The 27,117-nt window shown below is 36.4% G+C and overlaps 1 protein-coding gene and 1 long non-coding RNA gene across 4 annotated transcripts in view; one reads left to right on the top strand and one right to left on the bottom strand.

Annotated features, from left to right (window-relative positions):
* The window catches only part of ARID4B (AT-rich interaction domain 4B), an 87,414-nt gene that overhangs the window by 39,233 nt on the left and 21,064 nt on the right, over window positions 1-27,117 (bottom strand). For all 3 annotated transcript variants that reach the window (XM_053972305.1, XM_053972307.1, XM_053972306.1), the window contains exons 3-8: window positions 18,035-18,145; window positions 13,289-13,354; window positions 12,614-12,704; window positions 8,408-8,487; window positions 5,960-6,051; window positions 3,359-3,497 (exon numbers count right to left, since the gene is read on the bottom strand). In XM_053972305.1, coding sequence (XP_053828280.1) covers window positions 3,359-3,497; window positions 5,960-6,051; window positions 8,408-8,487; window positions 12,614-12,704; window positions 13,289-13,354; window positions 18,035-18,145 — 579 coding nt within the window. The remainder of the gene's footprint in view (window positions 1-3,358; window positions 3,498-5,959; window positions 6,052-8,407; window positions 8,488-12,613; window positions 12,705-13,288; window positions 13,355-18,034; window positions 18,146-27,117) is intronic.
* Window positions 22,131-26,423, top strand: LOC128804513 (uncharacterized). Its single transcript, XR_008436099.1, has 3 exons — window positions 22,131-22,644; window positions 26,095-26,182; window positions 26,346-26,423. It is a non-coding gene; the product is annotated as an uncharacterized LOC128804513 (long non-coding RNA).

Here is a 27,117-nt window from a genome sequence, read left to right on the forward strand (position 1 = left end):
TAAATATGATGGCCTAGCAAAAGAATCAGAGAATACAGATATCGAGATGAAAACAAGGTTTGAAATACCAAACCTCCATTACTGAGCATCCCGAAAACAATAATATAGCCAAGCTGAAAGCAATCCCCCCTTTTCTGATAGATCCTAAGGTCAAATGGAATGTCCTGTCTCACCCCCCAATGTATGGTTCATCCCACACCTGTAACCCTCCCCTGAAGTATCAGATGTCTGTAACCCCATTGGCCCAAGTCCTGTCCCAGCCCACCTTGAAGCCCCATGATAAGGTGTGGCCGAGGGACTGGATGCTCTCTCTCTCTCTGGGATCTTCCTGCTGGGACACCCACCTGGCACCATCTCTCTCTCTCCCTCTCTCTCCCCCCTGCTCTCCCTGGGCCTGCCACGAGTTGCGGCTAGCAACTCTAAGCAGGGCCCTTCATCCTTTACAATAAACCATATGCTCTAAAGACCGGGCTTCAGAGATCCTTCGCCACCACCCATCCAAACCGTCCTGGAGTCCAGCAATCCCCGCACCCCTCCTTACATAGGTCATCACCTATGCAGCATTTTAGGAGCTAAAGTCCAAAGTTCCAAGTGATTTGGAAATAGAATTACATATCACAAAGCATAGGATAAATATGGTTCTCAAGACAAATAAAATTTAACAGACCAAGTTTCAAATTTCAATGCATTCCACGGTCTACAAAAAAGTTACTTTAGGAAACTACAACCTTCTAACTGGAATTACACTCAAGATACAGCTTGCAATGTCAGGGTAAAAATCAATGATTATCATCCTCTATTTTACACTGACAAGTGCAAACTCCTAGCTCTTTAAAGATGGAGAAAGCCATTCAGGCTTTAGGTACTGGTTTTCTAGAAGCATCAAGATCTTAGTAGTCAGAAACCCATTCAGAGGCTGGAAAACAGCTTACCATAACCTCATCTAGTGCCTTTACATCAAGCAACATCACCACAATTTTGCCTGAACCAAGTTTTCTCAATTTTATTGCAAAATAAACTCCACTGGTGTTATAGGAGGATGAAAGAGATGATCCTATGTAAACTCAATTTTCTGAAAATGCTACAGGCAGATTTCCTCACTGCACCTTTCAAAAGCCTTTAAGTACATATTAAAACTAAGCAATGCTGTAAGGCTTACTGAATCACACTCTTTGACATAAGGAGCAACTGTCAACCCTTTTACAATTATAGTTAGTCACTGTACTCCGCCCTTCCCCAAATAACTAACAAAAACAAGTGAACAAACAAAAACCCCACCAACCCAGACATGTATACAGGATTAAAACAATGCATTCAATCACTGAGACCTCAGAGTAATTTTTACCAAATTTAGAATTCTACAGTTCTATATTTGTAAGTGATAATCTATTTGGTTATAGGTGTGATCTCCAAAGTACTTGGTTTCCACTACTAATCTTAACTGTTACTTGCTGTAAAGGTTTAGACTAATCCCTGAACTTGTTTTCACATCATAAACTTGGACAATATTCTCTGTGCTTATACACAAAGTATCTGTACATTATATCAGTAATAAGAAATAACGCTGACATACACATTCTTCTGCACATTAAACCTGAATTTTCATTAAATTATTCATGAAATTACTGCAATATGAAGTTAATGCAAAATTTATCAGTAACAGGATAAGATTACATTGATGATACAGTAGAGGTAACCTGCTTACAAGGTGAAAAAAAAAAAAATCAAGAGGCATAGCTACTGGAAAGGGGATTATAGCAAAGAAAAACAAGCCAAACCAAAAAAGGCAGCTATTTGAGGTATAAATCTATCCTTTGGCACAGCTTTTCTGGTTAAATGCAGTATGATGTTTTTTTGCAGAGCTATAAACCTGATTACTAAAGCAAGAATTAATCTAGAATAAGCTATTTCAGAGTTAACAAGCTTCATCCTCAAACTTTATCCCCTTACTGCTTTTCATTTGTTGCAGGAAGCTTTCCATGAAGAAGAAGCTATTCCAATCTTCAAAACAAAGCCAAGGAAATAATTGTGTATCTTTAGTATATCTTTGGAGCAGAAGCAAAAATTCAGCTCCTCTTCAGGGTCTGACCCACGGCTGTCCTGAGTGGCACTACATGAGCCACAGGCAAGCCCAACTCCTCTCAGAGAGCATGCCATGGAAACTGGTAGCTGTCATGGGTATGACCAGAAAGGCAAATGTAAAACTGCTCAAGCCAGTTTCACTAACCACTTCTCTGAGTGAATTGTGAGGCAGGTAATACTGCATCCTCTTGATGACAGCTTTCAGCAAAGAAACATCTCAATTTTTCTTGTTTATCACTGAAAACCTCTCTTAAAGCTATCTGCTGTAAACATGGTATCTCTTGCTGTACATTCTGCCCTCTCCCTTGTAAAAAAGACTTCAGTCAGTGACTCTTTCTCTTCCACAAATTTCCCCAAAAGAATTCCTACTGGAAAGCTGCTGGACTGCATTACAAGACACAGCAAGTGACAAGCAGAAAGCTGCAATTGAGAGCTACTGCACATACTAAGAGGAGTTAAATGTTACTGTATGGCATCGATTCAAAACCAGAGCACAAGTCTCCCTGAAATTAGATAAACATGTTAAGCTTTCCCTGCCAGGGAGAAATTAATCAAATATTAAATATAAAATAAATAAAGTATTAAAAATAAAATAAAAATTAAAAAGCATGGTAGTAGAAGGTACCACATATAGAAATATATTCATTTCCAAATATATCAATCAGTGAGTCTGCATGCCAACACTAGACTAGCTGTGATTTTTTTTAGAAGTTGATTTTTTAAGAAGTGTCTTTAAGCCAGAATAAAGGAAGAGAAAAAATACTGGTACCAAAAGGCTATTTACAGTGTAATTTTAAATTTATTGTCAATTTTCCACTACCAACTGTAGTGACCAAGAAAAAAACTTTTGATTTTATTATGCAATGTGTTTATATTGAATGTTGAAAAATCATGCCTATGTAATCACTGAACTTCCCCTCCCTTTGTACTTTATATTTCCTTCCTTGCTAAAACACAGTAATTTGGAAAATTGATATACAACAGCCTAGGAAAAAAGCCCTGAAATTCTAGTCCAATAGTGAACACTGAACACACTGCCAAGCTAGAATTAGGTCAACAAGCTCTGGCTGTTTGGAAAAACTAAGGCCAGGTTAGCAATCCCTTTTTTTAAACATATCTAGATAGATTTCCTTAGACTGTTATTGTAAAGTCCAATTATTTGAAAAAAGTCTAAAATTCGAACAAAAAACAGCAAAATGAAAAAACCCCACACCTCTCTCAGCACCTAGAAAACAATAAAAGCTGTACAAAATTATAATAAAGATGAAACTCTCACCAAGGCTGGAAACCACAGAGCTTTCTTCTTATCCACACTGAAGTAGTCCACGCACACAACTTTTCCTAGTAACTCATCACTTTGTTTCCTATCATCTTCATCTTCATCGCTGGAAGAGGATGAAGATTCTTCTTCAGGACTAAACAACAGAAAGAGACTTAAAACTCAACTATTCAAAACTTACTTATTGCAATTACAGGAGATTCAAAGCAAATTATCAAAGACACATAAATAACAGTGACTTGAATTGTCTGTTAGGTGTTTTGGCATAAAAATAAATAAAGTATTTATAATTATATTATAGTAACAAATCAAACATTACAAACTCAGAAATGCACATTTACTAGTAATACATGTAAAACCCAAACAAAACACCACCATGCACCCATAGGGAGGAAGAGAAATGCACTGTCAGGGTATTCAAAGTGAAACCATTCTGCCCTACATAAACACTGTTGAAAAATACTGTTGCAGTTGTAGTTTTGGACCAATGTTAAGCTAAACTGTTTTGGTTTTCCCTCTTAATCACTCTACGCTTTTACTTTAACAACCACACAGAATGGGAAGCTATTTTGAGAGAGGACAAATCTCTGAAGAAGAAACATCAGATACAAAGATGAACAGCAAAGAGGAAGTCTGTTTATCCTTAAACAGTTCTTTAAAGTTGTGTAGTGAAGCATTTCCCTGACTTCCAACTTCACATTTGATGAAGTGTTGGAATGTAAGTAGATGGGCCAAGGTGCAAATGTATTTTCATTTAAAAGGGTTCTGTCTCATTGTTTTGACTGTTCAAGTACAAAGTTGCACCTGGTTTTAACCATATGAGGAGTCTAAATATACAAACTAGTCCAACTAAAATTACTTGCAACCAAAAAAAAAAAAAAAAAGAAAGAAAACCCTCTCTTGATGCTCTCTGTGTATCTTTTTTAAATAGTCTCTTCAATGGTTAATCCTCAGAAAATATACAGCATCTTCCATGAGCACAACCACCATTACTTCAAAAGCTATCTTCCATTTGTCACATAACTGCTTTTGAGTACAAAATTCAGCACTAACAAAAAACTCAGTTACCATTTGTGTAACAGAAGGCAACTGACATACAAGTTAAGGAGAATTTCCTTTTCTCCACCTTAAATTTATGTTATTTCCAGGGATGATAATTGTTTTGGTTTAGCATTGTTTTGATTTATTGTTTTCCCTTAACATTCCTTTTTTTTTTTTTTTAAGTAATGGTTTCTTTTAAAATATATTAAAGTCTTTCACGCTGCAATCTGGGGCTCAAGAATCTCTTGTAGGAAGAGAAAAAACTCAAAGACTAAAGAGAAAGCCAGAACTATATTGGAGAGACTACTTCCTAACTCAAATTGCACAGATACTGGCGTAAGTGTCTTTAAACTCAGTTAACTCAGTATTAACAAGATAAGGATAAGTGTGTTGCTTCTGATATAATAATGTCCTGTACAACCCAGTCAGAGTCACCAAGGATGCTACAATCACATTCTCTATGGTAATGCCAGCTTTTTTCAGCTTTTTCCTTCACTACATCACAAATTAGTAACTCAACAATTTTCTGAGTATATTTATAGCTCCTCTACATACACAGGGCAACATTTATTTCAAGCTACTAGAAAGTGCAAAAACCCAAGCATGAAAAGCACTACACCTAAAAATTTTAAGCAAAGAACCAAAAAAAAAACCCCACATAACCCCCCCCCAAAAAAAAAAACCTCACAACTCGCCCACAAACAATGAAGAATAGACATTGGACTACGTAACACTGGTTTATCAAGACCACAGCTACCAAGAATTTTGGCACCTAAAAATTCTTGAACTTTGTTTTTATATCAGCAAGCTTCGTTGCAAACTATACTAGAAGCAGCGGGAAGAAACTGATGCACAGGAAGTTCCACCTGGATATGAGGAAGAACTTCTTTACTGTGCAGGTGATGGAACACTGGAACAGATTGTCCAGAGAGGTTGTGGACTCTCCCTCACTAGAAAGGAACCATCTGGACACAATCCTGTGCCACGTGCTCTAGGATGGCCCTGCTTGAGCAGAGAGGTTGGATCAGATGCCCCACTGTGGTCCCTTCCAACCTGACCCATTCTGTAATTCAGTAATACTGCTCATCTATTTCTAAAAGCCCTTCAGACGCCCTGTATTACAGAGAAACCAAAGGTCTATAGGAGGATTCTGGGACCTTCCACAAAGACTTCCTATCACCTGGACAAAGGCTACATTGTAATTATTTTAGCTTGAGTCCAACATATTTACAACACTTCAGAGATGTTTGTCAATATAATTTAATATCACATTTCCATTTGGGATGCCAACTTTTTTTTTTTTTTTTTTAACCAAGAAAAAGCTCTTGCCTATACCTGGTATTATTTTAAATATTGATTACATGAAGACTTGAAATGCTTGTATGCAACAACAGACATGAACCTGACTTTTAAACTGAGTGCTAAACAACATTTTTAATCCAGCCTCTGTTTTTTTTTAATAAGAGAAGGCTGAACATACAAATAATAAAACTTGACACACACTGAAACCTTCAGAATTGATTACACACAGCACAGATATCAAAATATTTAACTTACATATGATTGGATCTCCTTCCCCTGTTTGTTTTCTTTCCTATAACAGGAGTTCCAAAGTGTTCAGGATTGGTGAGTGGAAGCTGATCTAATGTCTGTTGAAATGAAAAAATACATATTCATATACATAAGAAAAAGCTGGCTTAAGTTATTCTCCAAACCACCTGCTTCACTGCAGCAATTTTTGTCAACAGAGACTTTCTCATTAGGAAAGAAATACAGAAATACATCATATGTGTTACACTTAGATTTTAAAAAAGGAATGTGTTTTGTTTTGTTTTCAAACTTTCTCTGCGCCTCTGAATAATTAACTTTTGTCGAACACACACAAACAATTCTTCCTAGAAGTCCTACCTTTGAACCATCAAAACACAGAGAAATAAGTATCAGGTATTCTACTCACCTGGCATATTCAACCTCTACCTCAACTCGTGTATCCATCTCTACCAGATTAATTTTCTGCCTAACCTATAAATTAGACCAAATACTGAATCATCTACTTAAAAATGAACAAAGGTCCCCTTTGAAATGAAACAGCAAGATCACTCAACAGCAGCAAACATGACAACTTGTTTTAATTTTTTGTAAGTAATTCATACTTTGATATGTGAGAGAGATTCTAAAACAATTTTAATGAGGCTGCTATATTGATAATTGGGGAGGTGCTAATTGAGGCTTTATCAGCATCAAAACAAGAAGAGAGGGAGAGAAAGAACCTTCCCTCTTCAGGAAGAATCCTTCAACAGAAGGAATTCATGGAGATGCAGTATCTTCTCTCCTTAAGCCTGCTGTTACCTGTTTAAATGATAACCATTCCAGATTTGAAGGCTCCTGGTACACAATAATTTTTTGTACAGCCACTTATTATTGCTCTTTGAAAGAAGGCAGAAAGCCTTCCAAATTAAATATAGTCCTCTGACTTCAACTTCTTTGTCATGTATGAATTTTTCAATGTGTAACACTGACAAGCATCTTAGAAGTATTCTGTCTCAGAGAGAATTGACTTAGGGACAATAAAACGGGCTTTTTAGAATCTAAAAATAAATGTATGACTACTTCTGAGTGTGGTGGACATCCTTAAAGATTCTACACCACACACTTGGGAAGCTGTATCAGAACAAGACAACTGTGGGACACTGGCCTAATTACAATAGAAATTTGAGATGCAATTTTCCCTGCTATGTAGCTGTGTAATCACAACGTAATTATTAGAAATGTACAACATGTTTCATTCAGAGCTGGTGACAGTGAATTGCAAATCAGTGACTTCTGGCAAAACATCAAAAGCTTAGACAATAAAAAAGACGATAAAAATAAGAAGTACCAGTCATCTGAATGTAAGGTTTCTTTGAATCTGACAAAACAATCCTAATTATTCTCATTCAGCCAAACAGGTCACAAAGCAATAGAGGATGCAGACCAAAATTTTGAACCCATGCACTCTAAGGTAATACTCCTGAAACCATATTAAAAGACTATTTATGGAACAGAAGAAATCTAATCTTCAGTTGTGCTGATCATTAATAACAAAGAATTAATTGAAGGAATACTGCAATCTTTAAAATTATAGCATTTCTATTGGAATCTAGATTTAGGCATCTAATTAGGCTCCAACCTTAAGATATGTTTAATCGTGATTTACTAAATCATTCTAGAAGATACCTGAATCTTTACAAGATTCAACAACAAACTCAGCTGACTGCAGTAACAGCACACTTATGTTGAACAAAAAAACCATCTTCAGTAGCTGTCCAATAAACTAACATGTTTACATAAATCTGCTCATCTGTCCAGACTGTCTTGCATAATATGAAGGAATAACCCTCATTCTGAAATTCCAGTTATTTGGAATGTGCTACAAATGTTTACATACTTCAATGTGTAAATCGCCTCTAAGACATGAGCCAGCTTCAAAATACTGGTAGCTGTTGTCAAATAAACAAGTAACAGCAACTTATTATTGGCCATTTAAAAGAAAAGCATTTATGATTCATTAACTATTACAAATTGGGTTTGACCATCAAAAATACAGCAGAACTTTACTATGCAGAAACATGTACATTAGTTTTTTATGTTATAAATTATATTACTTTTCATGTTTTAAGTATACTGTGATTTTTTTTCATCACTAATACAGGTAATTTTTTACACAATGCAAAGTAGTTGTGTGATTGCAGATTTTTTCTGTGCTCTACAATCTACAAATTATCAATAATATAAAAATGAAAAAGATAAAATGCTGATTTTGTTTCTTAACTTACACAGTTTGGTGAAATCTAACTGTATTTCTTGTTTTTAAAAAAGAATAAACCAGACCCTGTAGACCACACTTTGCATAACCCCCATTTTTAGTAGCATGGATACATATAACATACTAAAACTGAGGTAACATGAGTATCACTTTTAGATTTTTCTAAAGAAAAAGTTGCAATATAAAAACTCTTCAATTACCTCACTCTCAGCAAAATGTCTTTCTCCTTTTAAACACAGGGAAGAGCGTCTCAGAGTCTTCTCATCACCATCATCAAATACTGCCACCAGGTAAGAAGTGAGGAAAGAAAACATTTCTTTTTAACTCAGGATATTAATAAGCAATTCATTTACATGTCAGAAAGAATGGGATATATATCCCTGTAGTCAACCCTTGGAACAAACCCAGATAATGCTGCAGATCCAGTAAAGCATTTCACAGGTCCAGTAAAGCATTTCACAGATTGACCAAATACAAATACATAAGCTGCTCTCTCACCATAGCTACTTTACACTTGCGTACCTTGAGTAACCAGTAGCTGGGCAGACAATTCATGGTGTCATGAAATTAAATTCAACACAATAGAATTCAAAATCTATTTTTTCTAACATTCAGAAATTATTTTTTCTAATATTTACAATTTTTAAAGGATTTAATTATACAACTCCTGTGACATCCAAGTGGAAACTCTCCTTACCATGGAGAAGCATAATTGGATATTTATAGAAAAAAGCTGCAATTTAACATTGTATGGAAGTTCAATGTCTTTCTCTACCGACTTCATGCAACTACGCTACAAAACAACAGCGATACCATCCTAAGAAGATGACAATAGTCAAAGTGCTGACAATCATCAAATCAGCTCTACTGATAGAACTGTGCAACTCCCAGTTTCTAGACGTTTTGCTATCTCTGCTATCACTAGGTCAACTGGAAACAAGTTCAAAATATATTTCATTCAGCTACATCCTTTAGAATCCTGAAATGCAACACACATTTAAGGTGTGGTCTTCAGAACCTGATAAACTGGTCACATAAAAAGTAAGCTTTTGTCAAGTCTTCTGCAGGTACCTAACAGATGAAAACCTGGTGACAGATTTTAACTCTTAGGCTTTGCTTGCACTGTTCAGTGAGAAAAGAATTTATCTCTTCTCCCCTCTTGAGCCGTGATAATTATATTATTGCTCCCACACAGCAGTGACCACAAAGAATTTGTGGGCACAGAAACAACCCCAAGATAACATTAAAATATTTAATTTAAAAAAAAAGTTTCAGCAACTTCTTGACATGTCTCTTTCACCCCCATTTAAACATCCTCTTCTGTCCATCGACAGATCAAAGTAACAGTCTTAGGAGAATGGCTGACCAGCAATATTAGAGAGATTAATTTAATTTCTTGCTTTCTGATGGAGGGTGGTCTACTCTTCAACATTTCCTAACTCAAATAAAAATATAGAAAAAGCAACAAGGTACATAAAAACTCTTGACTAATATTTACTTGACATTAAAAAACCTTTTATTTAGCTCCATGAATTTTTCATCCCTATATAAAATTGAGTACTGTTGATGAAGAAACTTCCCCTTGTAACTACAATTTCCCAGCTTGTCTTATAGACTGCAGCAATTGTTGAACACTATTCAATTGTGATGCAGTATGAGTTAGAGATGTACATCCATCACTTCAACATTTGTTGAAAAGTATCAATGGTAAGAACTGCACACAAACCATGCAGATTTGGAGCTACATCTCAAATGGTCAATGCATAATTAAACCCCCTTTGGTTAAGTGAAGTAGAAGTCAGCAGGTTTCTAATCCAGTTTGTGTTAATTAACAAAACAGTCTCCTTACATAATGAGAGATAAAAAAAAAAAAAAAAAATCTACCCACTTCAAGAGATAAGCTGACTACAGCAGAGGTAAACCTATTCCGAGCTAGGCAGGTAGCCACATAATGTGTGCTATGTGGTAAACTGTTTGTTGGCTCTTCCCATCCAGAGGGAATCTTAATCTTGTTCCATAACACGAATACTTTCTTTCAGAGGAAAAGCTTGACCTCCCTGAAAGACTTATGTGGCCAGCATGGCACATATGGCTTAATGAGTATGAGTATTCTGATCTATTGGAACATCCTGAAAACAAACTACTGAGCAGGCATCAGGAGTGTAGTCTATTTAAAATCACATATTCTGAAACTGCATGAGAAAAGCTGGGGAGGGTGGGGAAGAAAAGATACATTTTAATGCAACCAAAACCACTTTGAATTCTGTGAAAAAGCACTGTAAAGACAAAAAAGTGCAGAAGGGGTAAGACTACTTTTGAATATGTATAGTTCTGCATTTTCGGTAAAGCAAATAATCCTGCCATTTTCTTCCCCCACTCAAAGTAAACAGAGACTTTAAGAGACATTTATATGAATGACAGAACAGTATCTAGTTACCAGGACTTAAAATACCGTGAGTCCTTTCAGGATTTTTCATAGGGCAGGCAAAACTAAGGACACTTATGCATGTATGTGCATGTGTGTGTATATATATTTATATATGTATGCCTATTATATTTGTAAGTTTTATGCATATATATGCATACATATATATACACACACAGAGTGCTATACTAATTTTAAAAGATTATACTAGTTGGATTTTTATAAAAATTTAATTTCGTTTTTGTTGTTCTTTGGTAGGAAAGCAGTAGCACCAAAAAAATTAAGTAAGCAAACTGATGTACAGTTTCTATTCAGACAACATCTTATGAATACAAGACACACAGGGACACCCAAAGCAACTTTGCCAATTCTTCAGTGTTAAAAGAGGTCTCAAGCAGAACTCAAAGAGTTATTCCTCTCCAGATACTGCTGCAATGGCATACCTGGTCTTAAGTAACTTTTGGAAAGGTACTACTTCAAATGGATCTATGCCTTCACAAAGTTTTTCATCAAATCACAGCAATTTTATTTACAAAATCATTAACAGTGCAAATAATTAGATGCTTCTCAGCAAGTACAAGGACAACATTAGAAAACTGCTAGTTAAGATGAATGCCAATTCTGGAACCTGGTAAATGGCAACTATATCCATATATTAGGACTTTCACTCAGATCTGCAACGTCATCACTGTCAGTAAAGGTACTTCTCATCTCATTCTACTCACTCTCCTGACAAAAATTATTCTAATCGCCCACAGCTAGAGTCAATTCTCTATCAAACTGCACTACACTGCCAGCAGCTGTGCTGCTTTCACCAATTCTGCAAGGTCAACATGCTTTTGTCTGCTTTTATCTCCAAAACTCAAGAGTTGAGACTGAAACTCATACTTCTTCCTATTTCCCAAGTTCAGGATTTTTGATAGATATCTCCTTTGACTCTGTGTCTCACAGAGTTGACTCTGCAAATCTGTGACATCTACCTTCAAACTTTAATATGCATTGATTCCTATCTTATTCTTCTTGCTGAACTGCTAACCTCACACTTTTTCAGAAACATAAACAGAGACATACAACACAGTTCTAACACCAGCTATACCACTGCTTCTTAAAAGTTCTCATATCTGATCCACTTCTGTATTAATTACAAAAACACTATCTATAATGTTAATTCTTGTCTTTGTATGTTATGTTTCACCCCATCCTAACCCAGTCTCACCTTTACGAATAGATTCCTGTCTCCAACAGGAAAAAAGACATATTTTCTTCAACACTTACCTGTAAAGTCTTATCTAAATTTAGAGCTCTATTCCCTTCTGAAAGGACTATGACTAGGGAAAATAAAGTCTTTCTCCAGTTGTTCAACATCACCTCATTAACAACACCCTCAAAAGAACTAAGTCTTGCTCAAGTCCTTTCAAGATCTAGTCTTCATCTTCCCATATCTACCCAGGAGAGGGCTATGTAGTTTTTCAAAAATCGATACATTTTCTGTATATAAATTTAAGAAAACCTCCACCCTCTATTGGCTATGGAGCATGTGGGTATATCAACGAACATCTGAAATATCACATTATAACAAGCTATGTGTATTTTAAAAGCAGCTGTTGTAAGGGCTACATCTGTGAATGGGGAAAATTAGGTACTGCAGCTAGTGTTTTAAAAGCACTTTTTGCCTTCTTTTTTAAAGAACCATGTTTCTTCTCAGAATATTTTACAACACTGTATTTAATATCTAAGGAACAGTCACCAGTTATAGAGCAATTCATTACATCTTTATTTGGTGACCCAATTTCATATTGTAAAGGGTACAGTTTCTTATAAAAACCCCAAATAAGAAGTTTATCTTAAAAGATTTTTCATAAAAACTCTGAACACCTAAGCATCTCCAAAAAAATCTCTCTCACCGTGCTTAGGACACATCCAGGTCACAGGCTTATTTTTAAGTCATAAGTTTTATTCAAATATATAAATGTTCTCTTACCTACAGTATACCAACTTGCATCTGTTAATTTGTTGATAACTGCTTCCTGGTATGTTCCATCTGGATTCTTCACTTCCACAACAGTTCCTACCTAAAATAGAGAACTCATTTAGCATTGGAGAGCTTCTAAAACAGGCAATGAAATCAACACTTTTGTGTTAGCAAACAGAGATAATTTCTAGCCTATTCCATTTCAAATATAAAATGTTTTTCCACTTTAATATACTTGTATCCTTCAAACTTCTTTTTTCATTCCTTTAAAATAAGCCAACTAACTGAGTTGATTATTTCCTGCCAGCAGGTGGGGAACAAGAACCAATTTGAGTGATGTCATTCTCTTGTATAAGAGCTTTCCCATCAATTCCTCCTGCCGAGTTCTCCAAAGGAATGGTGACTAAAAATCAGTGCCAGCCATACTTCTTAGCTTTAAGGCAAAAAGAAGAAAGAGGCTTGCACCAGCCTGTGCTGTATCCTCTTTAACTACAAAGAAAAAATCTAACATGAACAGTATACTACCTCTTAACTCTGTAGCATTACCTTTTATGCTTTGTGATCCTATCTAGCCTGTGTAGTAAGTTGAACCTTCTACTTTTAGCCCATATGCACATTTATGTCAAATACTGAAAATAAAAATATTTTTCAAAGCATTAGCAAGATATAAACCAAATTTATTACCTTTAAGGGACCCTTAATGTGGTCATCTTGCACTTCCACTGTTGAAGAATCATGCCTAAACGTTACCTAAAAAATATAATTCAACTGACAATCACTTGATACAATTGAGCAGCATAAGCACATGCAAACATCAATAGCCCTTCTCTTACTCTCATTTTACAGTTAAACACCATAATCATCCCACTTGCTGAAAGCTGTCTTATTCATATATTTTAGAAATATGAGGGGCTAATTCCTTAGTTATCAAAACTCCTAAAGTATTTTTATCTTTCACAATGGAATCATTATCTCTAAAGGAAATAACAGACAAGAGTGAGTATAACAGAATTGCCTAATGGCTCAAAATTATCTCTGCAGTTTTCTTAAGTTATTTGCATGTCTCCAGTACCACAGCAAGAAAGGAGAAACTTTCAAGACTTCTGAGTACAACTTTAAAGAAACACTTATATTTCAGTGCTTTGAAATCAAACAGTTTTAGCACCTTTATCTTTTGCTGATAGAAATGCATTTTTCACCTCATGGTTGAAAGACTCACAAAAGTACAGGACACTGCTGCCAACTAAACAAAATGAAAAACTCAAACAGGCTTTCAATTAATGTCAGTCTAGCCTACACACAAAGTTAATGGGAAGAAAATGTAAAACCTGCTAACTTTTCAGTCCTTCAAAACTTAGTTAGTAAATCCTGTAAATATATTAAATTATTTCCCCCTGACATTCCCATAAAAATACAAAGGCTGTTGTCTTAATCCTACACACTCTGTCTTCAGAAAAAGAAATTGGTCTGGAAATTCAAATGTATGATTAAGTTATCTGTACCAGGTGCTACAGACATTCACCTTTCGTTTCATTCACAATTAACTTAGTTACACAAAGTCATAGGATTAATTATACCTGAAGTTTTATTTCCAATCCAGTTTTAAGATTATAGGAAACTGAGAAAATTCTGGAATTACATTTTACGTACCTTTATAAACACACAAATGATGTTCTGATGTTCACCACAATATACTCTCTTGGTGTATTGATGTTGAATATATGATTTTTTACTGAATATTTGAAATAAGTAAGAATGTAACATGAGATCCAGCTGTGTAACACTAGCTCTCAACTACAGAAATCCTACATCAAAAGTCTGAACTTGTTTCACAAGTGTACCCACCAGCATGTTCTCACTCTTGTTCAAAATTTCACTGTAGCACACAGGAACAGCAAAATTTCCTTCAGAACCACAGTGTTCTCTAACACCAACTCTCCTACACAGCCTTCTCAGAGAGGAGATTTTAAGGAGTTTTGCCAAGAACAGCATCTACAACCAGGACTAAGGACAATCTATCTTGACTGACTAGAAAACAAATGCACTAAAGTGCTACACTGCCCCTTCCAGGTGTTACTTCTATGAAATAGTCTTCTATCCTTCTTGTAGTCAGAACTACAGCAACACATACAGTTGTGAGAGTATGTTCTTTTTAGACCTGCGCATCTCACTTGCTGATGGCAAATATTTTGTCCACCACACAGACAAAATCATACCTTGTAACCAAAAGGCAGATAAAGGATTCAGGCTAGGAATTAACTGAGCAAGGACTACTCTTCTGAACTTCATCCTGACAGATACAGGTATTGAATTTTCTCTTTGCAGGAATTTATCTAGAAAGCCAAAACTCAGTTAAGATGCAAAATAATCTGAAACCAAGGGTCACTAGTGGCTCGTACGAAATACCCGGTTCTGATTTAGAGACATCTGGTTTTATTTACTTTCTGTAATTATCTTAAATGTATTTTGCAGCAAAAAGGAACTCTATCCAGGACTGTGAGTCAGCCACAATATACTCTATAAAAGGTAAACAAAGCAAATTGCTATTGTGTATTCCGGAATGGTTTATCTTTTTAAAGATGTCTTTGGGCTTTGACTCTTTGGGGGCAGAGTTTTGATAGCAACAGTTTCTGCTTCTTGCGATATTCACATGTGCTCAAAAAATATATATTCAAATTCCAAACTCAGTGTGACACTGCTGGCCTTTCTTGAAGCAAAAAAAAGTTATGTCAGTATTTACTAGTTGTATGTTTTAATTCTCACAGTATTCAGCAGTATGGAACCGTTCTGTCTCAGGCAAAAGATTAAGACATTCAGCACATCATCAACTTGGTTAGAATCAGCTAGAATTTCTTTTTTCTTCACTGTCCTGAAGACAAACCTAATAAGTCCTATTACAGCAGAAGTTTTACTTATTTCTGTTTAATAAAGGCCTACACAGAAAACAGTTTCTTCTGAAACTTCTGTGCAGGGTACCCAAATGCAAGTGGTGGTGAATGATGTTGCTAATTGTTTCAGGAGATGCTGCCAAAATAAACTGGCTTAAATAACTCTCTAAAAAAAACTATAATAGATCTGATAAAGTAGACTAACACTCTTGTAACACTCCAAGTCTGGAGTCAAATTGGTACTGCCTTCAACACTTTTAAAAAGTCCAGGCAAATCTGCAGTTCTACTGCTTTCCATGAGTAAGTGTGTAATGCTGTTATATGTTACTGTAGAATTCTGTACTGTGTATAGAATTTGCCAAATATTTCTAAACTGCCAAATGCAGTACCTATTGATACTGAAATTATAAGTACATAGCACCTGCATTAAATTGAATGAAGTTTTTAAATGATGCTGTAATGGGAAACTTAAGGTGAAGGTATCTCCTCAAAATGTTCTAGGAAGCAGAATTCAACAGAAGAAGAAAGCACATAAGAGGAGACACAATTAAACATACTTCACTTGTTTGAAGATTACAACACTCCATATTGAAAGAATCTTGTTGCCATTCTACTTTCGCAGAACATCTAGTTATAAAACTTAAATGAGTGCTTTACACTAGAACTGACAGTATGAAGTTAACTGACTTTCCTTCTCCTCTAGTAGTTCTAGAAAATTAAGGCATAAAATATATACTAGAGCCAAAATAAACCTATTCAGCAAGTGAAAAAAATAAGGCAGCAGATAAACCACCAAAATTCCAGACAAAGCACACCTGATAATGAGAATCTTTGTTAGAGCTAATACTGGGGAAAGTATGCACATGCCAGGAAGAGCTACAGATTTTCAGAGAGCAATTTCAGAACATCAGAAGGCCACTGCTAAGTTTAAGAAATACACATTCTTGGTGGAGAAAAAACAATGTAAACAGATACTGTTACAGTACTTACACACAAAAATCTCAACCACATTACTCTAGAAAGCAACAACAGTACTGGGGCCGAACTGCTCTAAACAATACAGTAACAGTCAGCACACACACACAAAAAACTGAATCCAGAGGGCTTTGTACAAAATCTCCACAAACAATTCACCGAAAATTCCATTTCATGTCAAGATCTTTCTGCAAACATTGCAGTGACCAAACTTCAAGTGATAAATCCATAAGAAAATATTTAGCACTGAATAATAAATAGCAAATGGCCCATCTAAGGAGGTGTACTGAAAGTCCCCCCAGAGAACTTAAATGAGTTAAGATTTCACTGATCTAGGCACAACAAAATTCCTGTACTTAGATACTGATGCTTAACAGCTTAAATAGCAATACTTAATCACTGTAAAGCATAGACCAGTTGATGCTATTAAGAGTTTTGAATAATGAAATGAAAAGACCACTGATTTGCTCTTCTGGCAGATTTAAGACTAAAATATTCTTGTTGTATTTAACATTACCATCAAATAAGTGACAATAGACCTTCCCACCAGCGTTTGTGGAGAGTGCCTGCTCACTCCCTCAGACACACTATAGGCAAAAATCAGCCACAGCATGAGGGCAGAGTCAAATAATGCACACTAGTTTATAGTGTGCAAGTCTTCAATAACAGGTTATCGCCATTCACATTTCACACATTTTACACTTAAATTTACAGTAGATATAAGAAAAATATACTGCCACTGTAACTCTTGCAGAGCAACAATCTAATTGGTATTTTCTAGGTGGTTGTGATCCTTGTTCTGTAATGTTTCTATATGAGGTTAAGAGGCAAAGCAGAAAAATAGTACCTCGTCCCAAATCAGTTTTTAGGACAACATTATCCCAACAGAAATATACAGCCATTTTGAAGGGTATTGCTCTCTTTATTTCTAGAAATGATACTATAAATTTTCAAGGAATGTTAAAATGTATTCCTTGCAATCCCTTTGCAGAATTTTTAATTGTCCAGCATGTGGCTTATATTGAGTCAGTTATTAACTAGTTATCATAAAATTTAGGTGAGATCCCTAGCTTGCTATTCTGTAAGACTCAATATGCCAAGTGGTTTTTGGAAGGCACAAGAGTTTCAGCTTACTCCTGAAGCATTACCTAGTTGCCACAGCTAAATGGCAGTGACCTGTGCTCCTCAAGTAAAAGATATCCTATTAAAGCCCACTTTGAGTAGTCTTAGCTATTTTCTGGTAATATTCTCCCATATATAAGCCTACATTTGTCACATTTTAATAAATTACTTTAAGGTCAGTCTATGGCATTGAAGGTCAAAAACACACAGATGACAAAGTAGTGACAGAAACAGAACATATTTATTTCTGTGGGAGTGGGGGAATCTCTCCCATCCCAACAGTAATAAGCTTACTGTTATTTCAAAGACTGTAATACCAGCCTCCAAGGACAGGATAGCCTCTCAGGTGTCCCAAGACTAAAAAGGAGTTTCACATTGCACCATTATGAACATTAATCACTTTTTTACCCCTCCTCAAAAAAGTGTTTGCAGGAGAACCGCATACCTTGACTTTGACAAGCCTTTTTGCTGTCTTGATCTTGGCTTCACAGAAGGCTCCTCTATACTTCGCACTCACATCAGTGCCCACTGTGAGATAGGGAGGCTCATCAATTGCCTGGAACAGAAAGGAAAATGACTGCTTTTTAATTACTGACCACTGGAAACACAGCTACCATAGTCTCACCAATTTCTGTGGACAAAGTATTACAAAACAGCCCAATTAAACTTAAATTGACAGCAGTAGAAACCCAGAACACAACATTAAGCTAATACAATTAATATAATTGCAATCTCGTAATATACAAATATGATCTCCTGATATAAGATCATAATAAACTGATAAGCATCACATAGTCTTCCAGCCTCTGCACCATCTGAAGACACAGCAGGTGATCAATTCTGCTGCAATGGTGAAGACCAACCAAGTGTTCTACTGTCTCCTTAAATTGCCTCAAGACCTGACTAAGTCACATGAAGACACCGATGTATTTCCCTCAAATAATTAAGGTTCTTTTTTTATTAGTAAATAGAAAAACTCTGAGGAGATTCTGCTTTTTCACTTTTGAATAAAGTACATGATAAAGGTGATGCTCATCAGGAGAGCAGCCCATGGGCAAGGTACAATAGGAGACTGACAGAGACTAAACATATAATGAAGGTGAAGGATCCAGACAAAAGACAAGGTTTTGCGACATGAAAGAGAGAACAGGTGACACCCAAACAGGGAAGTAAGAAACAGAAGAGGTGGAAAATAAGAGAACATAGGTCAAATCAATATACTGAATAAGATCATGAAGGCACAGTTCCTTCAAAGGAAGTCCATCTTCTCTCACACAACCTCTCCTAACATAATATGGGTGAGGAGATTCCAGATAACTGAACCACTTATGAAGTATCACTTCATAGACTCTAGGTCAGAAGAGGGAAGGCAAAGGGTGACATGCAAGAGGGGTGAGGTTTGTTTTCAAGAGCTGCAAGCCTCCATGGAGACCCAGGCAAGAGCAATGCAAAGAGATTTAAGCCCTTACTGAAGCCACATTTTTTTCTGTGCCCCTACAGATTCAAACACAACTTACAAGGAGTATCTCTGGCACATCCAGGTTCTCTGTGGGAAAAATATAGAGATAAATCTTCACAGGCATCAGAGACTGATACTATTTGAGACTGAGGTGTTTGCACTCAGCATCAGGTAATTCCTACTAGCTGCTCCCGGGTTCCAATACATCAGAAGGCATGGAAGTGTGTACTTGAATGCTTCAATGCACCATTTTCAGACATTTAAGTTCTACAAAACTTGAAATTAGATGCTACAGGGTCAACTCCTTATTAATTATGCTTTTTACATAACTGTTCCAGCCTCTCTCTCCCTTTCATTGGCAGGCAATAGAATATATTTCTGAGTAGTATTAAAATCATTATCAATCTGCAGTTTCTAAGATCATCAGAAGCATGAATGCACTAATGAACTTGCTCTCTCTCTGCATGTGTGGTACATGACTGCATGCAGAGTAGTAGGATATACTGCGCTGGTAGTAGTATATCCATGAACACCTATCCTTTCCTAATCCAGGCTTAATACCAATAAAACACCACTGAGATTAACAAGGAATCTGTCAAGTGTGTTGGATTCTGAAATTCATTCCCTCCTTGCTTGCCCAACAGTACTTGCTTTTGAGGCAGGCTGCCATGCTTTTCTCTTGCTGCACTTCGATGGATGCTGAAAGAGGGACTCAGGTGGTGATAAATTTGATTTTGGTCAGCACTCACACTGAACTGAACCAAGAAGTGGCTGCTTCCCACAATATGAATCTGAGCAGAGGAAAGCAGCAATGTATTCTCTTCTAAAACAGTAAAGCTCTAAAAGGGGAACATCCCTCCTGCTTCACTGCACTCTTTAGTGAAGAAATTAATTCACCACTACAGGGGTGATACCATTTCATGACAGTTCATCTTCCAAAGTTAAAAGGAACTGTAGAGTACTGAGATTACTTTAACAAGAGTGACAGAACCCAGATGGGTCCACACAGATGCATACAGCTGTGTTTCTACTATAAACAAAACTTAAAGAGCTGTTTTGTTAGTGTCAGTCTATACTTCCCTATACAGACAAAAGAATTATCACAAAGACTAATCTACAATGTCAAGGTGAACTTACAGAAAAATATGGAACACTTTTTCTTCAATACTATTGACGCTAACTAAAACAAAAAAAAAAAATTTTGAGCACCAAGATAATCTGAAGCTCTGGTCTTTGTTTGAAAATTTATGGCAGAGGAACAGACAAGTCAACAACCAAACATTAAGAAGGACTTTAAATTCTTAGAAAGATCCTAACTACCAGTATTGTGATTACTTTATCACTACTCTAACTTATTCTTAACAACTTCTTCCAGAAAGAATATTCATTCAAAACCAGTATATGTAAGAACTTCTGTTACTAACACACAAGTTAATTTCAATCTCTAGAACTAAATCCTTTGAAATTACTCTTATTCCTTTCAGTGAAATTAGTTATTATTTACTACTCTAAAGAACTTCAAAGAATAGCAACATATGGACATATTTCATTACCAATGTAGGTATGTTTACTAAAAATACAGTACTGGACTGGCTTTTGAGAGAAAAATTATGTAATTAATTTCTTTAACTACCACTATAGATAATTATATACTCTAAAACAATATCTAAAATCTTCAATGGATACATACTGGATTTTTTCCTGCAATTTCATTATTCCATTGAAAGACAAATTATATGGGCTTTCCCTCCACACAAATCACTTAACTGAAATTTCCAAGATACTTCCCTTATTGTGACAGAGTAACAGCTGAAAGTGGCAAGTAAAAATAATTAGCAGAATGTGATGCATCCTAGTGAATACAAACTAGAAAAATAAAAGTAATGATCAGAGTCTGGCATTAATTTAAGATAATTGACTTTGTCATTCTCACCAACTCTGAGTCACCCATTCTCAAGTAGGTTTTATTCAATTCCACTAACATCAGAGGGATTAAAAATTAGTATACAGCTAGTTTTACCTTTCTGTTATCCCTTCTCTGCTTTGTGCTTATGTCATTTATTAAATGTCCTTATGCTTAGACTGAATGTATATTTGCCTATTTAATTTTGACATGTTTTATCAGGATTTGGTTTTATTCTTTTTTCAGGCTTTTCAGAACAGGTTTCCAGAAAATAAATAAATAAATAAAACCAGTATGCTAAAATGCAGCTAGAATTTGATAGTTAAGTAATCGTGGAAGAAGTATAGCAAGCATACTGAAAATATCTTAACAAGAATAATTGCAGTCATATTTAAAGGGAAGGGGGTCAACCCTGTAATACAGAATGTTCCAGGCTTCCTAAAATTCTTGAAGGCCTCTTAAAACAAAACTGTACTAGGCTCATACATTGCTGTCTCAGCCTTTATTTTTAAAAGATAATGTGAATTGGCATTTACATTTTATATCTGAACATAATCACCCACACTTTATAATTTAAAGATAAGAATCATCGTTTCAGAAGCATATCAGTAAACTTCTGTCAACAATCAGTAAACTTCTTAAAATCAGTTTACAATCAGTAAACTTCTGTCAACAGCTAAACTGAAAAGTATGCCCAGCACATGCCATCATTCATGTATGAGATCATGAACTTTCACTCCGAGCAGCTTCAATACACACCCCAGGATATCCTGTCAATGTTTCTATGTGTCTATATGTACTCTTTCGAAAATCTCAGTTCACACTGGAAGGAGAAAAGTGAAGCTGATGATAGTATCTCGGCTTGTTCGTTTCCTTGTTTAACTACTGCCAGGAGACCGGTATTGAAGGTCTTCATGGAGACCACTCACCCAGCAGGCGGTTCCAAGAGGAATCAGTATTTTGTCTGCAAGAATGACCGAGGCCAGGCTACCGAAGGGGAGCCAGCCATCCGTCCACACACGGACACCAGGGGAGGACTGTACCAGGCGGAAGCCCGCGGCCGCAGCCAGGCGGGGGCTACGAAGAGGCTGTTTTGGGAAGAGATCGGGATGAGCCCTTCGCCAGCATTCGTTGCAGGGGGGGGTGAGCGCTACCAGGGCCGTTCGAGCAGTGCCCCGAGGAGCTGGGGACAGCCGGGCCCGATGCTCCAGCTTCGGCAAGGCCGCCGGAGGAAGACGGCGCCTGGGTGACTTGCTCTGCTCATTCGAGGGGGCAGGCGGGCACCAGCAATTCTCCAGGGAGCTGCCGCTTTAAGGGGAGGGGCCGGAGCCGGGAAGCTGCCAGAAGTTTCTGGCTGCACGAACCAACCCCGAGCGCAGCCGTCCACCCTCGCTCTCTCTCCGAAGGCGCCCAGGGCTTCGGCAGATTAAGCGCGGATTGCCGTAAACTAAATTTGTCCCCTTAAGGCGATTGCCGGGTAAATCTGCACGCAGGGCTTCCTGGGAGCCTGCCGCTGCTGCAGGCGGGCACGGACCACCAGCACTGCCAGCTCCCGGGATCCGGGAAAACGTGCGAGCGGTGCCCGCGGCCCTGCAGTACAGCTCCTCCGGGACGCCGCTGGAATGCGCCTGGCGTTGAGTATCCTAAATCATCGGCCAAATTACTATGAAAAAAAGTTCCGGCGCTGTCTTGGGTGAGCAAGAAGGAATAAAAAGAAAAGCATTTCCTGCAGTTTTGTACTTTCCATTAGGAAATCCAAACTAATTGACAACCGCCATGCTACTACTAGCACTTAATTTTGGTTTGTTAATGGGAGTAGGATGACAAATTTCTCTCCTGTATCAATTCACAACTGCTGTGCGCGCAGAAGAGTTGCAGCACAGGCTGCCGCAGCTGAAAAGCTGGTTTACCACTTAAATAAGAAGCAGTCTCTAGGTGACCAGTCAGCAATTTCCCCCAATTCAGCGGTGGAATTTTCTTTGGCAGGAAAAGCAGGCTGCTGGAAGGGTTCTGCTCCAGCCTTCGAGCTGATTATACCTGGAAGGATTGGTGAATGGCTAGATGCCCACATCATAAAACAACCTGGACATCTTCTGAATTTAGATATATACATTGGTATTAATAGTTCTGGTCTTCCATGTATGAGGGAGAAAACACCGAGAGGGAGACCTCTCCCAGATACTGTGAAATAACCGTTTTAACACTGCAATCTAAAATTGTAGCATCATGCTTTTACATACATTTTAAAGCTGTAAAGAAGTTGGTTTTCCAGCATTTTTATTTTACCCACATATATTTTTCCATCTACATGGGATGAAATCATCCTCACGTCTCTTCTTTCATCTGTGCTGCATTACTATATTCAAATTCCTTTGTAAGGTCTGTCATGCCATACAGCAGCTGATAAAATTGCTTTACGTTGTGCTTTGCCCATAAGCGCATCTACTACAGTGCGTGTGAATGTATTATTTCTATCTCCTAATCTGTATTCTTCTGCACTGTGCACAGGATGTTCCAAGTAAACCACATGAAAACAAGATTAAGTATTCAATCTAGAAACATAGCAGACCTAGTTCCTAGGAAAGCCTGCAGGACTGCTTTTGGAGTAATATACAAAGAGAAAAACCTTCCCTCAGTATTTAATGTATATGAAATCTGAAGAGCCAAGATTTCAGTTTGCATTAAATATTCAAAATTCAGCATTTATCTACTCTGCAAGACTCTTGAGTCAAGAAACTATATTTTCGCCAAGCAAAAACCACCCCAGCTATCCCACAATGAGTGAAAAGAAAGGACTGATTTTGAAAATTTAAGTTTTGTTTAATTTCACTAACCGAGGTTCAGGGAAAGCTTGTTAAAGATTCAAGACCCTCTCCTCCTGACCCTGCCTGGCCTCCAAATTATTATTGAGTTTCAAAAGAATCATCATAAGGCTCAAAATCTGATTTCTTTGCTCACCCACAGTAAGCATGAGAAGCAGTGGCAAAACTTTTTTCCTACTGCCTATGGTGTTTTGAAATTATTTTTCCAAGGGAAGTATTTTCTCATTGTTTTCTATAGTCCATAATTTAAGATGGAAACACAGTTTGCAAGTGGAATCATTACACACATCCTTGACTATTCCATCAAGAGTCATCCCAGTCCCATAATTTAGTAGGAAAACTCACCAATAATACCCCACTACTTCAATCCAAAACCAAGCCAAATCTTAAAGTCCTCTAATAAAGAGGAAAAATTTCACATAGCTGGAACCTTAAATTCCCTTTCCATCCTGCAAAATTAGCAGCCACCTCAACGTCATTCATTAGGCTTTCAGAAGCTTTTGGGGCAAGGAAGTAGTGCTAGAAAAGACTCAGTTTTAAAAAACATATTTCTTTTTTTTTTTTTAAACAAGAGTAAATTCAACATCTCCTAGACAAGTTCTAAAAAAACATTTCCATGAACACAGGTGAAAAAAACACAAACACGTAAGAAATTTCCTCCCCCAATACTAATGCATTTAACATACAGATTATTACATTAAATACTTTCAAACTGCACTAAGTTCCACCCAACAGCAGAGATCCACCTACACACTGCAGAATCAATCTTTTAATAAGCAAAATCACAGTGTAATTAAGAGTGCAAGATTTTGCTTACAGTTCAACCTGCTGTAGTTTGGAGGATGTTCAACTTTATAGTAATAGCAAATATCTTCAGGAAAAGGTATTATAACACTTCTAATATACTCAATTTTGCAGATAATAACTTTATAGTTGATTTCAAATACATTTCTCATGTATTTTCAGAGCAACAAGGCAAAGAAACTTCTAAAACCTTTCTACAAACTGTATCACCAAGGCACACAATTCCTCAAAGGCAAATGAAGTATCTGAAACAAAGACTAAAGCCCAGAAAATAAAAAATTCCTTTTAAAAAAGTAAAACAATTGGCCTATCATCCACCTTCCAGAAATGAGAACACCACAACATGAAGCAGGAGGAATTTTTCTGAAACTTGCAAACTACAAAATAGAATAAAAGGCAGTGATGTTTTCCACATGAAAGTGCTACTACATGAAAGCCCAAGAGTATGAGTGTGCTTTGAGCAAATTTTCTTCTCACTGAATAATCAGGTTTTTACTTGCTTTTTGGTTTTGTTACCGTTGTACATTTCACAGAAAGGCAGAACTATTTTTTTTATATATATATAAATTTATGAAAGAAAATGGTTCCATTTTATCAATATTTGCTCACAAATCAAAATTATGGTAGGAAACATCCTGACCAAAGATTTACAAGTTAAAGGAGGGGGAAGGGGAGTTCTTGTAATGAAACGTATTTCCAGTTTCAATTTAAAATCTACAGGAAGTTTCAAGTAACACCTCACCAATTTGTAAGCAAACATTATACAGCACATAACTGTGGCAAAATATCATTGTTGTCTATCCTCTCGACCAAGCTGGAAGTAACCAGAGCTTAGTGCACTGATGTCTGGAAGCATTAAATCAACTTCTGACAGCTTTAGTCTTCCCTACAGGTGCAAAGCGGGTATTTTCTTTTATTTCAAATTATTCAGTTTGATCAGTCCAGTGCCAAGCTTATTTAAAGTTCTTAAAGACTTGAAAGGGTTCAAAAGCTGATTTTCCCCTCCAAATAAAAGTGAGCTATGGAAAGGATTTACAGTTTCTAAGATCATGAAGGACCAAGAGACCCAAAACAAGAAATTCAATTCAGTAATCACAAGTAACACTTCTTTTATTTATTATATCTGTATAAATGTAGAATGGATTTTCATTATTTTTACTTACCCATGTAAAGTTGAATTTTTATGGAACTAATTCCTTTTTTTTTGAACTATAAGTTGATGAATAAAATTATAAAAATATTTTAATTCTACCAAGAGAATGAGAAGTAACAATTTTAAGATTTTAAAAGTTAGTCTATCCTAATCATTGCCAAAGAGCAATTCAATTCTCCATCCAGAAATTTACTAAGTAGTGTAATTTCCAAACATCTAAACTGTAATTACCTCATTTCCTATTCAAAATAGAAAATCCAGAAAGGTGACTATGATTTAAAAAATTACAGCATTTAGGTATTTTTCACCTACCATACTGAATAAAACCCAGTGAATTCTGATTCTGTTCCTAATTTGGTCACAGACTTGGTGCACCATGATGTGGCCCAGCAGGCTTGTACCGACTTTCAAGTCTGCCAAATGGGGGTAATGCACACCTTACTCAAAGGCAAGTAAGTATTTTATGTTTCTCTATAGTACTTTCAGACCTAAGAATAGAAATCTGTATTCTATCAGTATATCACTTTATTAAATTTTTTATTTAATAAAAACACTCCAGAACTGCTGACCAAGCTCTCTAAAAATAATGCCAATTCTTTACAATTCCTTCTGTAGGTCTCTTGTTCTGTACTGCTGAATGACTACATGAAGAAAATATATTTTGAATGCCTGCTCCCTCTGTTTATCCCCCTAAATATAAAATATTTCTTTAAGTCAATTATTACCATAGCTACCAGACTGCAATTTTTTCCTGTAAGGTTTAGCTAAATATTCAAACTATTTAACATTATAGCTTAGTAGTGTAAAATGGTACAACTTCATTCATTTTGGCCAGACTTTTTTGGACATTTCAAGCTTGAACACTGTTTCTGCATACATACAGATAAAAAAGTAACAATTAATTTTAAATAAGGAGCTTCTCGATGAAGACACTTAATCACAAATATTTTAAAGACTACTTTCACATTTCCTGTGCTTTGCACAAGAACCAAAATTCATTCTAGTATGGAGAACTGCAAGTCAAAAAAAGGAAGCAATCAGTAAAGTGTTTGTTGTTAGCGGGTAAAATAATTCAGCAAAAATATGTTCTCGATACCTGTTCAGCACTTTAACTAAGTTAAATTCAATTTTTACGTTGATAAACACCCTTTTGCCAACTAGAAGTTTCAGGTGTTGCTTAGGAGCGTTATTTAAAGTATTGGGTCTGGAAAACTTGCCTCATTTTTTTTTAAATGTGCCACAGTTCTGTCTAGAGATGCTGCTCTGAAAAACCTGGGATGTTTCAAAGCACTGAAAAGAATGATACACTAATTATATGCTTGCATTCCAAATGGATTGGAACAAAGATCATTTGATAGTTTAATCAAACAGACCATTCCAGGCTGTT

The sequence above is a fragment of the Vidua macroura genome, chromosome 3 (genome assembly GCF_024509145.1).
Source record: "Vidua macroura isolate BioBank_ID:100142 chromosome 3, ASM2450914v1, whole genome shotgun sequence".
NCBI lineage: Eukaryota > Metazoa > Chordata > Aves > Passeriformes > Viduidae > Vidua > Vidua macroura.